This window comes from Mirounga angustirostris, unplaced genomic scaffold (assembly GCF_029215605.1).
Source record: "Mirounga angustirostris isolate CCGP_5_RB_7025 unplaced genomic scaffold, mMirAng1.0.hap1 SCAF_11, whole genome shotgun sequence".
Classification (NCBI taxonomy): domain Eukaryota; kingdom Metazoa; phylum Chordata; class Mammalia; order Carnivora; family Phocidae; genus Mirounga; species Mirounga angustirostris.
This window is the reverse complement of record NW_026991719.1, coordinates 85095821-85109526: the sequence shown is the minus strand read 5'-3', so window position 1 is coordinate 85109526 and position 13706 is coordinate 85095821. Positions and strand designations below refer to the sequence as shown.

Sequence of the window (13706 nt, the reverse complement as noted above, 5' to 3'; positions counted from 1 at the left end):
TTTTTAAAACGCACACAAATTTTAGACCACTAGTACCTATATGTAGGAAACTTTAAGCCTTTGAAAATTCTTGATAGTTCAATTTATTTAGTGCATCAAAAATTTTGCAGTTTTTTACTTTTAGATATTATTATCTCCTTCATTTTGATAGTCTGATACTACTTTTTGAAAATAGAGAAAACTAAATGTTGCTATATGATCCAATTTTACTTTCTCTTGTAACATTAACTATAATGTTCTGCTTATGATTCTTATTTTTTCAATTTTTTCACATACTTCTTTGAATTTATGTATATTAAAGCATACATTTCAATACTTTAAACCAGAATCCTCATTGGAATATTCCAAATCTACAACATCTATTTATGATGACTTTGTATATGTATTATTTTAGATAATTTCAATAGTGACTGAATTAGAAACTCAGTCACCAATTTGCTAAATGACCCTTCCTGTTACAGATAGAGGCCAGCAGTTAGTAATTAGTCTTAAACCATAATCTAAATCTCACCTAAACATGTTGCCCACACAAATGTAGTTCTCAAAATGTCAAGGGGATGAAGATATTTCCTTCCTAGGAAGACAGTCTTTTTGGATTCTACCTCTTCTTTAAAAAAAAAAAAAAAAGATTTTATTTATTTATTTGACAGAGAGAGAGATAGCGAGAGCAGGAACACAAGCAGGGGGAGCGGGAAAGGGAGAAGCAGGCTTCCCGCTGAGCAGAGAGCCTGATGTGGGGCTCGATCCCAGGGCCCTGGGACCATGACCCGAGCTGAAGGCAGACGCTTAACGACTGAGCCACCCAGGCGCCCCTAGATTCTACCTCTTCTAATGACACCAATAAGCTTTCAGGATTGATCCAATTTGATGAAACAATACTTACTGAATGTCTGGTATAAGAGAAGGAGTGGTGCCAAGAGCTGCAAATCAGCAAAGTCTATATGCAGTACACATAGATGCTGCATTTATAAACATGACTCCAGAAAGTTTAGAGACATGACACTTACTAGGAAGGATAAGAAGACAGAAGTGATATATCCTAAAGTAAATAAAATGTTTGAGGTGGCTCCACTTGGGAAAAATCCCTCCCAGGGCCTAGTTATATAAACCCCCTGTTGGACACATGCTTGACTCAGAGGCAGAGACAACAGCTGCTCAAAGTCATGGGGTGTTAGAGAGTCTCAGAACAGGTGGGAGGACAAAGAATCAGGGAAGAGGGAAACAGCTAGTGCTAGCAGCAGGAGGCCTGACCAAGAGCCTGTACAAGCCCTGTCCCCCAAACCAGCATGAGGAAAAATGGAACCCAGCCCACGGATAGTAACCAATACGAGGTGATCCAATTAAAATGCCTTACGGGGCCCAGCCAGCCAAATTTCCAAAGGGCTTTGTGGCACCCAATTGGGAATTTGCTGCTTATGACAAAAATAGCAAGGTATATGGTGTTGCTATAAGTGTAGTATATTTAAAAAGAAAAATCCAGCTTTGGACCCAAACTATTTTGTGCATAAGGAATGAAAACAAAAGTGTATCCCTTCCTTATATTTCTTCCTTTAAAAACAAATTATTTTTGTAAACATCATTTCAAATCACTAAAGTGTAATTGAGGTTATCAAGAATTTTCTAACCCAACCTCTTATGTGGGCTAGGAGCACAGAGCCATGCCTAGAACATTATTAAAACACCAAGCCTCACGATGGCATTTCTGCACATTGAGGGATGGGGGAAGGAATACTAGTAATTGATTTATCCATCTCTTTACTCACTCATATAATCAGCAAATATTTGTCAACCCTGTACTATATTGTATAAGGTGCTGGAGATACAGAGTTGAGCAAAAAGAGACACAGTCCTAGTCCTCATGGATACCACAAAAGAGGGAAGGAGACTATAAAGAAGCAAATAGAGGGGAAAAGATGGTGGAGGAGTAGGGGACCCTATTCCAACTGGTCCCCGTAATTGAGTTGGATATCTACCAAACCACTCTAACACTCACAAAATCAGCCTGAGATGCAAGAAGATCTGGATCTCTACAAACAGAATATCGCAGGCAGTTGGTTTCAAGGTACGAAGTGGGGAGCTGTGATTCTGCAGGCAGATATAGGAGAATAAATGGCAGTGGGAAGGAGCCTGGCCACTGGGATCCTATGCCACCGGTGAGTGACAGTCTCGCATGCTGGGGACGGGACACAGACTCACAGACTGGTAGCTGTGGGGAAAGGACTTTAGAGCAGCCCGCCGGCCGGAAACCGGGAACAGCAAGGTCACACGTGTGAACTGGGGGTGGCTGACGGTTTTAGAAGCACAAAGGGCAGAGATGAGCCCTGACCTGGAGGTGAGGACTGGGAGCGAGTGCTGCTCAGGGGTACACAACCCAGGACGCTGCAGTTTATAGCAGCACAGACAGAAATGGAGACAGTGTGGTCTAGAGAGCTCACTGAAGAACAGACTGTGATCTCTCTGCTCTGAGGCAGAGGGTTGGAAATGGTCTCTTCTGCTCTGACTCTCCAAAGAGATGAGGAAAGCTGCCAGGGAAAGCCACAAGAGAACAAAAGCCCCCCAAAAATGGTTCCCACTGAGCCCAGCCCCCGGCATGGGGGGGTAGGACAACTCTGCCCAAACAGGGTTGCCTGAGTAACAGCTCAGCAGGCCCCTCCCCCAGAAGACAGGTTGGGAAAACAAGAAGCCAGCAACCCTAAGGTCCCTAGAAAACAGGTGCATCTTGCTTGGGTTTTGGTCAATAATTTGGACTCTATACATTCCCTCAACCACCCATCAACAGAATGACTAGGAGGAGGAACCCCCAAAATAGGAAAGACTCGGAGATTATGATTTATGCCACAGATTTACAAATGCATTCAGATACAACCAAGATGTCGGAGATGGAATTCAGGCTAGCGATTGTGAAGACAATAGCTAGAACGGAGAAATCAATTAATGGCAACATAGAGTCTCTAAGGGCAGAAATGAAAGCTGAATTGGCAGAATTTAAAAATGCTATCAATGAGATCCAATCTAATCTAGATAATCTAACAGCTAGGGTAAGTGAGGCAGAAGAATGAATCAGTGACCTGGAAGATCATTTAATAGATAAAAAGGGAAAAGAGGAGGCCAGGGAAAAACAACTCAATCCATGAAAATAGAATCAGAGAAATAAGTGACACCATGAAGCGTTCCAATGTCAGAATTATTGTAATCCCAGAGCGGGTGGAGAGAGAGGACTAGAAGATATATTTGAGCAAATTGCAGCTGAGCACTTCCCTAATCTGGGGAATGAAACAAACATTCATGTCCTAGAGTCAGACAGGACCCATCCCAAGATCAAGGAAAACAGGCCAACACCCTGGCATGTAACAATAAAACTCGCAAATCTTTGAACCAAGGAAACCATCTCAAGGGCAGTTGGGGGAAGAGATTCCTTACGTACAGGGGGAAGAACATCAGAATAACGTCAGACCTATCCACAGAGACCTGGCAACCCAGAAAGGGCTGGCAAGACATATTCAGGGTACTAAACGAGAAGAACATGCAGCCAAGAATACTTTATCTGGCAAGGCTGTCATTTAGAATGGATGGAGAGATGCAGAGCTTCCAAGACTGGCAGAAATTGAAAGAATATGTGACCACTAAGCTGGCCCTGCAAGAAATATTAAGGGAGGTTTTATAAAAGGAGAAAGACCCCAAGAGTGATCTACAACAGAAATTTACAGGGACAATCTATAAAAATAAGGTCTTCACAGGCAATATGATGAGAATAAATTCATATCTTTCAATAATCACTCTCAACGTGAACGGCCTAAATGCTCCCATAAAATGGCATGGGGTTGCAGATTGGATAAAAAGACAGGACCCATCCATTTGCTGTCTATAAGAGACTCATTTTGAACCTAAAGATACATCCAGACTGAAAGTGAAGGGATGGAGATCACCTTCCATGCCAGCGGACATCAAAAGAAAGCTGGGATAGCAATTCTTATATCAGACAAATTAGATTTTAAGCTAAAGACAATAGTTAGAGACACCGAAGGACACTATATCATTCTTAAAGGGTCTATCCAACAAGAAGATCTAACAATTGTAAATATCTACACCCCCAACATGGGAGCAGCCATCTACGCAAGCCAACTGTTAACCAAAATAAAGAGTCATGTTGATAACAATATGTTAATTGTAGGTGACCTCAATACTCCACTCTCAGCAATAGACAGATCATCTAAGCAGAAAATCAACAAAGAAATAAAAGCCTTAAATGACACACTGGATCAGATGGACCTCATAGATATGTACAGAACATTCCACCCTAAAACAACAGAATACTCATTCTTCTTGAGTGCACATGGAACTTTCTCCAGAAGAGACCACATACTGGGTCACAAATCAGGTCTCAACCAATACCAAGAGACTCCGATTATTCCCTGCATATTCTCAGACCCTAATGCTTTAAAACTGGAACTCAATAACAGGAAAAAATTTGGAAAAAATTCAAACACTTGGAAGCTAAAGACCACTCTGCTCAAGAATGTTTGGGTCAACCAGAAAATCAAAGAACTTAAACAATTCATGGAAACCAATGAGAACGAAAAGACATCACTCCAAAACCTATGGGATACTGCAAAGGCGGTCCTAAGGGGGGAAATCCTTATCCATCCAAGCCTCACTCAAAGAAATAGAAAAATCCCGAATTCACCAACTAACTCTACACCTTAAAGAACTAGAGAAAAAGCAACAAACGATGCCTAAGCCACGCATTAGAAGAGAAATAATTAAGATGAGAGCAGACATCAATGAATTAGAAACCAGAAACACAGTAGATCAGATCAATGAAACTAGAAGCTGGTTCTTTGAAAGAATTCATAAGATCGATAAACCACTGGCCAGACTTATCCAAAAGAAAAGAGAAAGAACCCAAATTAATAAAATTATGAATGAAAGAGGAGAGATCACGACTAACACCAAGGAAATAGAAACAATTATTAGAAATTATTATCAACAACTATATGCCAATAAACTGAACAATCTGGATGAAATGGAAGTCTTCCTGGAAACCTACAAGCTGCCCAGACTGAAACAGGAAGAAATTGACAACCTGAATAGGCCAATAACTAGCAACGAGATTGAAGCAGTGATCAAAAACCTCCCAAAAAACAAGAGTCCAGGGCCTGATGGATTCCCTGGGGAATTCTACCAAACATTCAAAGAGGAAATTATACCTATTCTCCTAAAGCTGTTTCAAAAAATAGAAACAGAAGGAAAGCTTCCAGACTCATTCTATGAGGCCAGCATTACCTTAATCCCCAAACCAGGCAAAGACCCCAACAAAAAGGAGAGTTTCAGACCGATATCCCTGATGAATATGGATTCCAAAATCCTCAACAAAATCTTAGCTAATAGGATCCAACAATACATTAAAAGGACCATCCTCCATGACAAAGTGGAATTTATCCCCGGGATGCAAGGCTGGTTCAACATTCGCAAACCAAACAATGTGATGGAACACATTAATAAGAAGAGAGAGAAGAACCATATGGTCCTCTGAATTGATGCAGAAAAAGCATTTGACAAAATACAGCATCCTTTCCTGATTAAAACTCTCCAGAGTATAGGGATAGAGGGAACATTCCTCAAGTTCATTAAATCCATCTATGAAAAACCCACAGCGAATATCATCCTCAATGGGGAAAAGCTGAGAGCCTTTCCCTTAAGATCAGGAACACATCCAGGATGCTCACTCTCGCCACTATTGTTCAACATAGTACTAGAAGTCTTAGCAACAGCAATCAGACAACAAAAATAAATAAAAGGTATTCAAATTGGCAAGGAAAAAGTCAAACTCTCTCTTTTTGCAGATGACATGATACTTTATGGGGAAAACCCAAAAGACTCCACCCCCAAATTACTAGAACTTATCCAGCAATTCAGTAATGTGGCAAGATACAAAATCAATGCACAGAAATCAGTTGCTTTCTTATACACTAACACTGCAACTGTAGAAAGAGAAATTAGAGAAATGATACCATTTACAATAGCCCCAAAAACCATAAGACACCTCGGAATAAACCTAACCAAAGATGTAAAGGATCTATACTCTAGGGACTACAAAACACTCATGAAAGAAATTGAAGACACAAAAAGATGGAAAAACATTCCATGCTCATGGATCAGAAGAATAAACATTGTTAAAATGTCTATGCTACCCAGAGCAATCTATACCTTCAATGCCATCCCGATCAAAATTCCAATGACATTTTTCAAAGTGCTGGAACAAACAATTCTAAAATTTGTATGGAATCAAAAAAGACCCTGAATCGCCAAGGAAATGTTGAAAAAGAAAAACAAAGCTGGGGGCATCATGTTGCCTGATTTCAAGCTATATTACAAAGCAGTGATCACCAAGACAGCATGGTACTGGCACAAAAACAGACATATAGACCAATGGAACAGAATAGAGAGCCCAGATATGGACCCTCAACTCTATGGTCAAATAATCTTCGACAAAGCAGGAAAAAATATGCAATGCAAAAAAGACAGTCTCTTCAATAAATGGTGCTGGGAAAATTGGACAGCCACATGCAGAAGAATGAAACTCGACAATTCTCTAATACTATACACAAAGATAAACTCAAAATGGATGAGAGACCTCAATGTGAGACAGGAATCCATCAAAATCCTAGAGGACAACATAGGCAGTAACCTCTTTGACATCGGCCACAACAACTTCTTTCAAGATACATCTCCAAAAGCTAGTGAAACAAAAGCAAAAATCAACTTTTGGGACTTCATCAAGATGGAAAGCTTCTGCACAGCAAAGGAAACAGTCAACAAAATGAAGAGGCAACCCACAGAATGGGAGAAGATATTTGCAAATGACACTACAGATAAAGGGCTGGTATCCAAGATCTATAAAGAACTTATCAAACTCAACACCCAAAAAACAAATAATCAAGTCAAAAAGTGGGCAGAAGACATGAACAAACACTTCTCTGAAGAAAACATACAAATGGCTAACAGACACGTGAAAAAATGTTCATCATCATTAGCCATCAGGGAAATTCAAATTAAAACCACATTGAGATACCACCTTACACCAGTTAGAATGGCAAAATGGACAGGGAAAGAAACAACAATTGTTGGAGAGGTTGTGGAGAAAGGGGAACCCTCTTACACTGTTGGTGGGAGTGCAATTTGGTACAGCCACTTTGGAAAACAGTGTGGAGGTGCCTCAGAAAATTGAAAATAGAGCTACCCTATGACTCAGAAATTGCACTCCTGGGTATTTACCCCAAAGACACAGATGTAGTGAAAAGAAGGACCATATGCACCCCAATGTTCATAGCCCCAATGTCCGCAATAGCCAAACTGTGGAAAGAGTCAAGACGCCCTGCAAGAGATGAATGGATAAAGAAGATGTGGTCCACATATACAATGGAATATTACTCAGCCATCAGAAAGGATGAATACCCAACTTTTACATCAACATGGATGGGGCTGAAGGAGATTATGCTAAGTGAAATAAGTCAAGCAGAGAAAGTCAATTATCATATGGTTTCACTTATTTGTGGAACATAAGGAATAGCACGGAGGACATTAGGAGAAGGAAGGGAAAAATGAAGGGGGGGAAATTGGTGGGAGAGATGAACCATGAGAGACTATGGACTCTGAGAAACAAACTGAGGGTTTCCGAGGGGATGGGGGGTAGGGGGATGGGTAGCCTGGTGATGGGTATTAAGGAGGGCACGTACTGCATGGAGGACTGGGTGTTATATGAAAACAGTGAATCGTGGATCATCACATCAAAAACTAATGATGTATTGTATGGTGACTAACATAACATAATAAAATAGAATTTGAAAAAAAGAAGCAAATAGATTTATAATCATAAATTACCAAAAAAAATTGCTTTGAAGGAAATGAACAGGGCACAGTGAAAGAAAATAACAAGGTGGGGGAGTGGGAAGGGGTACTACTTAGATGGTATGGCCAAGGAAGTCTCACTTAGGTGACTTTTAGAATAAGAACGAAGGGTGAGAGGTTGCCAAGCCAGGGAAGAGCATCCTAAGTAAATGAAATCACACATGTGACACCCTGAATTAAGAAGAACATGATGTGTAAGAGGAATTTAAGGGCCAGGGGGAATGCAGATTATAAGGTTGAGGAGGTAGGAAGGGGTTAGAGAACAGGTTTTTACAGGCTAGTGGTTTGAATGTTTCCTAAGGGATTGTTCTGCCTGCTCAATGAGCCTCACCATTCATTCATTCAATCATTCAGTCACTCAATACATATTTAATGTGAGTCTGCTATATGCAGGTACTCTTCTAGGCCCTGGGAATATATATATAAAAGGGAAGAAAACAGTCAATAATCCCTGCCCTCATGGATCTGACATTCTACTGGAAGGGAGACAGGCAGTAAACAAGAAAACAGGAAAATAAACAAGATAATTACAGCTTTTGATATGTGCTATGACAGAAATAGATAAGTGCTATTATAGAGAATAACACAGAGAGGGGGCCCCTTTAATTTCTTTAATCTCCTGGCATGGGGCTTGTACTTAGTTAGGTTTATGTTATTGTTTTTGCCACCATGGGGATTTTTAGCATTTTTTATTGAAATAAGCTAAATTATATCTGGAAAGCTATTGGTGGTGTCAAAGTAAGCAGAAATTCACTCTGCTTTCTATGTCTGCAATTTAAAAAATACAGCTTTAAAAAATTATGTTGTACATCCTGAATACACACAATTTTTGTCAATTATACCTCCATAAAGCTGGGGGCAAAAAAGGAAAAAAAAATCAAAACTTCACTGCAGTCTTAAAAAGACCTTGTGAGACTAATTAGGGATTGGAGGAGGCAAGGTCAGCACATGCTCAGCTTCCCTTTCCCCAATAATGGGCCTGTGCACACAAACCAGCAAAGAAAAGGAAGAAGATAGCAGGGGTTGTTACCTTGAGTCAAAAAAGAAGGTTACTGTCATTTCATTTCAAACTGGCTAAATCCTACCCATGGAAATTGGCTTCAGGAAAAAAAAAAAAAGAGTGGCTGCATTACTTACAATTCCTGGGGGAAATGCTCCCAGCATCCTTAATTATATCCCTTTCTTTTTCCTATCTCTTCAATTTCCCTGTTCCTGACTCTTCTCTACTCTGATCTTTATTACCTGTCCCTTTTTCTCCCTCTTCCCCTGCCTATCTTTGCCTTAAGTCAGTCAGGTGGTTACATGGAGGTGACATCTGCCTCCAGTTGCATTCAGTAAAAAGAAAGTTTTGAGCTCTAACCAGGTAATCTCCTTTATTTGGTCCACACCCCTTCATGGTTTAGTCAAACTGTTGTTCTCAGTTAGGGGTCGGGTTGTGACAACCTCTCCTCTCCAAGGTGAAATTTAAACTTCCTTTTCTAGGTTGACTTCACTCTGGAACTGAGGATGGCGGTTCATCATTGGGACAGACTCATAGCTGTCCTAGATGTCTTTTCAGTCCGACCCAACCCTGGTGGCTCAGTCGGATATAGACCCAGAGTAAACAACCTGTCCCTCCAACCTCAGCTGGCTACTTGGAAGAGGACATTCAGGACACCCCTGGGTGGTGTTCTATAGGATCATGAAGCATGACAGAGCTGAGAACTGAAGCAAGCAAGAGACAAGCATACTGAGAAGGAAGACACAGTGGAAAGAAAAGGCTTGTCAGTTACACACTCAGTCCCTTTGTTCACTATTTAGCTTCCGTGCCTGGTTCTCTCCACCCCCACCTCAGCTTAGTTTCATTGTAAACCCTCTTTATCATTCCACTTCCTACCCCAATCGTGTACTATTCTTATCCTCAGTGGTATGATTATCTTGGCATAGGTTTCCTAGACTTGTCTTTTTTTTCTTAAGGAAGTTCAGGAGAAGTAGATGGGGCTCTTTCTTTCCAAGGAGCAGCCTGAGGCTGGAGTTAAATCCAGTTGTAACCCTGATACCTCTGAGTAGGTTAGTGGGGCTTTTCAGTCAAAATTCTCAAACGTCCCAATATTGAATGAGTTGATGCTGTTATTAATGTGACAAATCTTAATCTTAGATACTCAGCCAAGATTTAAGTTGTTATTGGAAGCCATTGCGGAGAGAACATTAAAATAAAGCTTAGCTGTTAACTAAGGGACATAAATTTATGGATATTTTTATTTTATCAATATAAATGTACCTTGCATTATAATTTAGTTTGTTGATACACACACTCCTTAGTCCCTCAGACAGAATTATCTAAGCAAGACAAGGAGTCCCTGATGGGCCAACTACATGTCTGACTGTGGAGCATTCATTATGAGGTTGCTGGGAACACACTATTGGGGAGAAGTTTCTAGGGCTTGGGTTTAACAGAACTTTCTCCAATTAGAATCAACCAACAATGGAATGGACTGCCTTGTGTCACTAAATGACTACATGTTAAGGATTTTGTAAAGGGGATTCTACATTGGATAAGGAGTTAGACTAGATCAGTAGTTCTAAAATACTACATGGACCAATTATATTAAAAGTACCCAGCAGGCTTGCTTATAATATAGGTTCTTAGGTCCCATTTCAGATCTCCTGAATTAAAATCTGAGTGGAGTCCAAGACTATATTTTCAAAAAGTGCTTGTAGTTGGTTTATAATGTGAAGATAGGTTTGGGAATCAATGAACCACCTGACTTCAAAATGATTCAATTTTCCTTTTATCTGTTATACTTAAAATAAAAAATAAAAAAAAAAAACACCTGGGTTTAATTTTCTCAAATCAAACCTACTTTTTTTTTAATGTAAAGGAGACTCTGAAGCACTGGATCACACATACTATCATTTATCAGTAACAAATATGTATTTGTAACAATTCCTTCTTTTCACAAATGGTCTTACTTTACAACAAGGAAAAAAAGAAAAAAAAAAAAAATCCCTGCAGACTAGCTGCCATCTTGCATCCCTGCGTGTGTGCACCTAATCTCAGCTGGTCCGCCCGAGACCCCCTGAGCGCCAACCCTATTCCCCAGTGCGGTCCCATTTCAGCTCCAACAAGATGAAAGAAACTATCATGAACCAGAAGAAACTCACCAAACTGCAAGCACAAGTGTGCATTGGTGGGAAAGGAACTGCTCGCCAAAAGAAGGTGGTTCATAGAACGGCTACAGCAGATGATAAAAAACTTCAGTTCTCCTTAAAGAAGTTAGGGGTAAACAATATCTCTGGTATTGAAGAAGTGAATATGTTCACAAACCAAGGACCAGTGATCCACTTTAACAACCCCAAAGTTCAGGCCTCGCTGTCAGCGAACACTTTCATCAATACAGGCCATGCTGAGACAAAGCAGCTGACAGAAATGCTACCCAGGATCTTAAACCAACTCGGTGCAGACAGTCTGACTAGTTTAAGACTGGCTGAAGCTCTGCCCAAACAATCTGTGGATGGAAAAGCACCACTTGCTACCGGAGAGGATGATGATGATGAAGTTCCTGATCTTGTGGAGAATTTTGATGAAGCTTCCAAGAATGAAGCAAACTGAATTGAGTCAACTTCTGAAGAAGATAAAACTTGAAGAAGTTATTGGGAGCTGCTATTTTATATTATGACTGCTTTTTAAAATTTTGTTCATGGATCTGATAAAATCTAGATCTCTAATATTTTTAAGCCCAAGCCCCTTGGACACTGCAGCTCTTTTCAGTTTTTGCTTATACACAATTCATTCTTTGCAGCTAATTAAGCTGAAGAAGCCTGGGAATAAAGTTTGAAACAAGGTTAATAAAGTTCTTTGCGTAAGGGGAAAAAAAAAACCTGCAGATAACATTTCTTATTAATTCCAATGTATAGGTCCATAAAAAAGTGACAAGAAGAAGAAATGTCTGATGAAAGGAGATGTAACTGATTTTAAAACTCCTACTTGATTTCATTTACTGAATCAAATATTATCCATCAGTTTAGAGTTGCCTTGGGTTAGACTTGCTGATGCTGCACTCTAGCAGCTTTGTAGACCAAGTTGTCAGCAAAAGAATATATATAATCATTGGCACAAATTTTCTGTGATACTTGCATTGCTCTCTGGGTTTGAAATAAATATAACACTTTTTTCTTTACATCTGTTGCTTTCTCATGAGGATGTGTTTGTGATCATCTGCCCAAAATATAGTAGCATTCAAGTCTATTTTTGGAAAACAATGAACAACACCCCCACTCTCAGTTCAGTAGAATTCTGACTTTTAAGAAGGCTTATGGAAATAGATGTGGAATCCTTGGTACATATAGAATGAAAGCAAATACTCAAAGTAACTGTATATGATGATTGTAAAATGCTTTTTACACTGATTGATATTTCTATTACAAGCCCATCAAACTCTTAGAAGATCAGAAATACCTAAATAAAACCCAGTAATAACAAAAGTTTATCATTGTCATTTCTAAAATAATAGTGGATTGATAATATAAGCCAAACCCCATGAAGTGGATTGATAATATAAGCCAAACCCCATGAAAATGAGTACTAGCACGGTGGAATTTTCTTTTATAATAAAATAGATTTTAAAGATGTGGCTACTGGACCACTTGTTTTAGGATGAATTTTAACAAAACAATATCCCTGAGCAATCACACATTGTAGATGTCCACTTACCGATTGTTATAATGGAATTTGCCATGTAGACTCCCCCCTGAGCACAGAGCCAGACACAAGGCTTGATCCCAAGACCCTGAGATGATGACCTGAGCCGAAGTCAGAGGCTTAACCTACTGAGCCACCCAGGTGCCTCCTGATAGATTATTATTAACCAAAGTTCTTATTTTACCTTTTTTAAGGGTATTTGTAGTAATTATTTGTTGAGTCATTGATTCATTCATTTTTTTCATTCAACCATGTGTTGAACACTAACTATATGCCAGACACTGTACTTGCCCCTAGAGGTACACAAATTAATAAGATAAAGTTCCAATCTTTTTGGAGTTCACATTAAAGCTGAAGAGATGATAGATAAGTAACTATGGTTCAATGTACTAAGTGCTAAGAGAGGTATATGAAAAGGGCTACACGTGGGCAGAGGAGAGAGATATTCATTCTGCTTGGGGAGGAGACTCAGAAAAGACTTAACTGAGAAGATACTATTAGAGTTATACCTTGATAAATGAATAGCAGTTTACTTAGCAGAAAATGAGGGGAAGGGTATTCTAGGCAGAAGAAATTGTGGAAGAGAGGTATAAGAGTACAGGACATATTCTTGGTGATCAGTGGACTGAACAAGTGGGAGGGTATATGAGGAAGGGACTAAAAAGTTAGACTGGAGTAAGGATTACTGCTATTTATGTAGGCAGGTGGTCCTTTCTACTAGACTATAAACTTCTTGAGGTTAAGATCCAGGTCTCATCCTTTCATCTTTTCATCTGCTCATTCAATAAACATCTTCTGAATATCCCTTACAAGACAAAAACTAAAGCAGATAGATAGCATTACTAAGGCATTGACCTTGCCTTGATGGAATCCATATGGTGATAGAGAAAAATGTAAAAACAAATAATTGCAGTACATGTGATGAATGCTGACCAAATGAATATCACTTCTTGCAGGGTTTTCTAATAATTTCATACAAATGGGACGCCTGGGTGGCTCAGTCAGTTAAGCATCTGCCTTCAGCTCAGGTCATGATCCCAGGGTCCTGGGATCGAGTCCCACATGGGGTTCCTTGCCCAGCAGAGAGCCTGCTCCTCCCTCTGCCTGCCACTCCCCC

The 13706-nt window shown here is 39.8% G+C and overlaps 2 protein-coding genes across 2 annotated transcripts in view; one reads left to right on the top strand and one right to left on the bottom strand.

Moving 5' to 3' along the window:
* IL1RAPL2 (interleukin 1 receptor accessory protein like 2) overlaps positions 1–13706 on the bottom strand; it is a 639368-nt gene that overhangs the window by 401206 nt on the left and 224456 nt on the right. The gene's annotated exons all lie outside the window — the stretch shown is intronic.
* LOC123848484 (transcription factor BTF3-like) lies at positions 11018–11744 on the top strand. Its single transcript, XM_045880969.3, has one exon. The coding sequence runs from the start codon at positions 11018–11020 to the stop codon at positions 11498–11500; it is 483 nt and encodes a 160-aa protein (XP_045736925.1). The 3' UTR covers positions 11501–11744.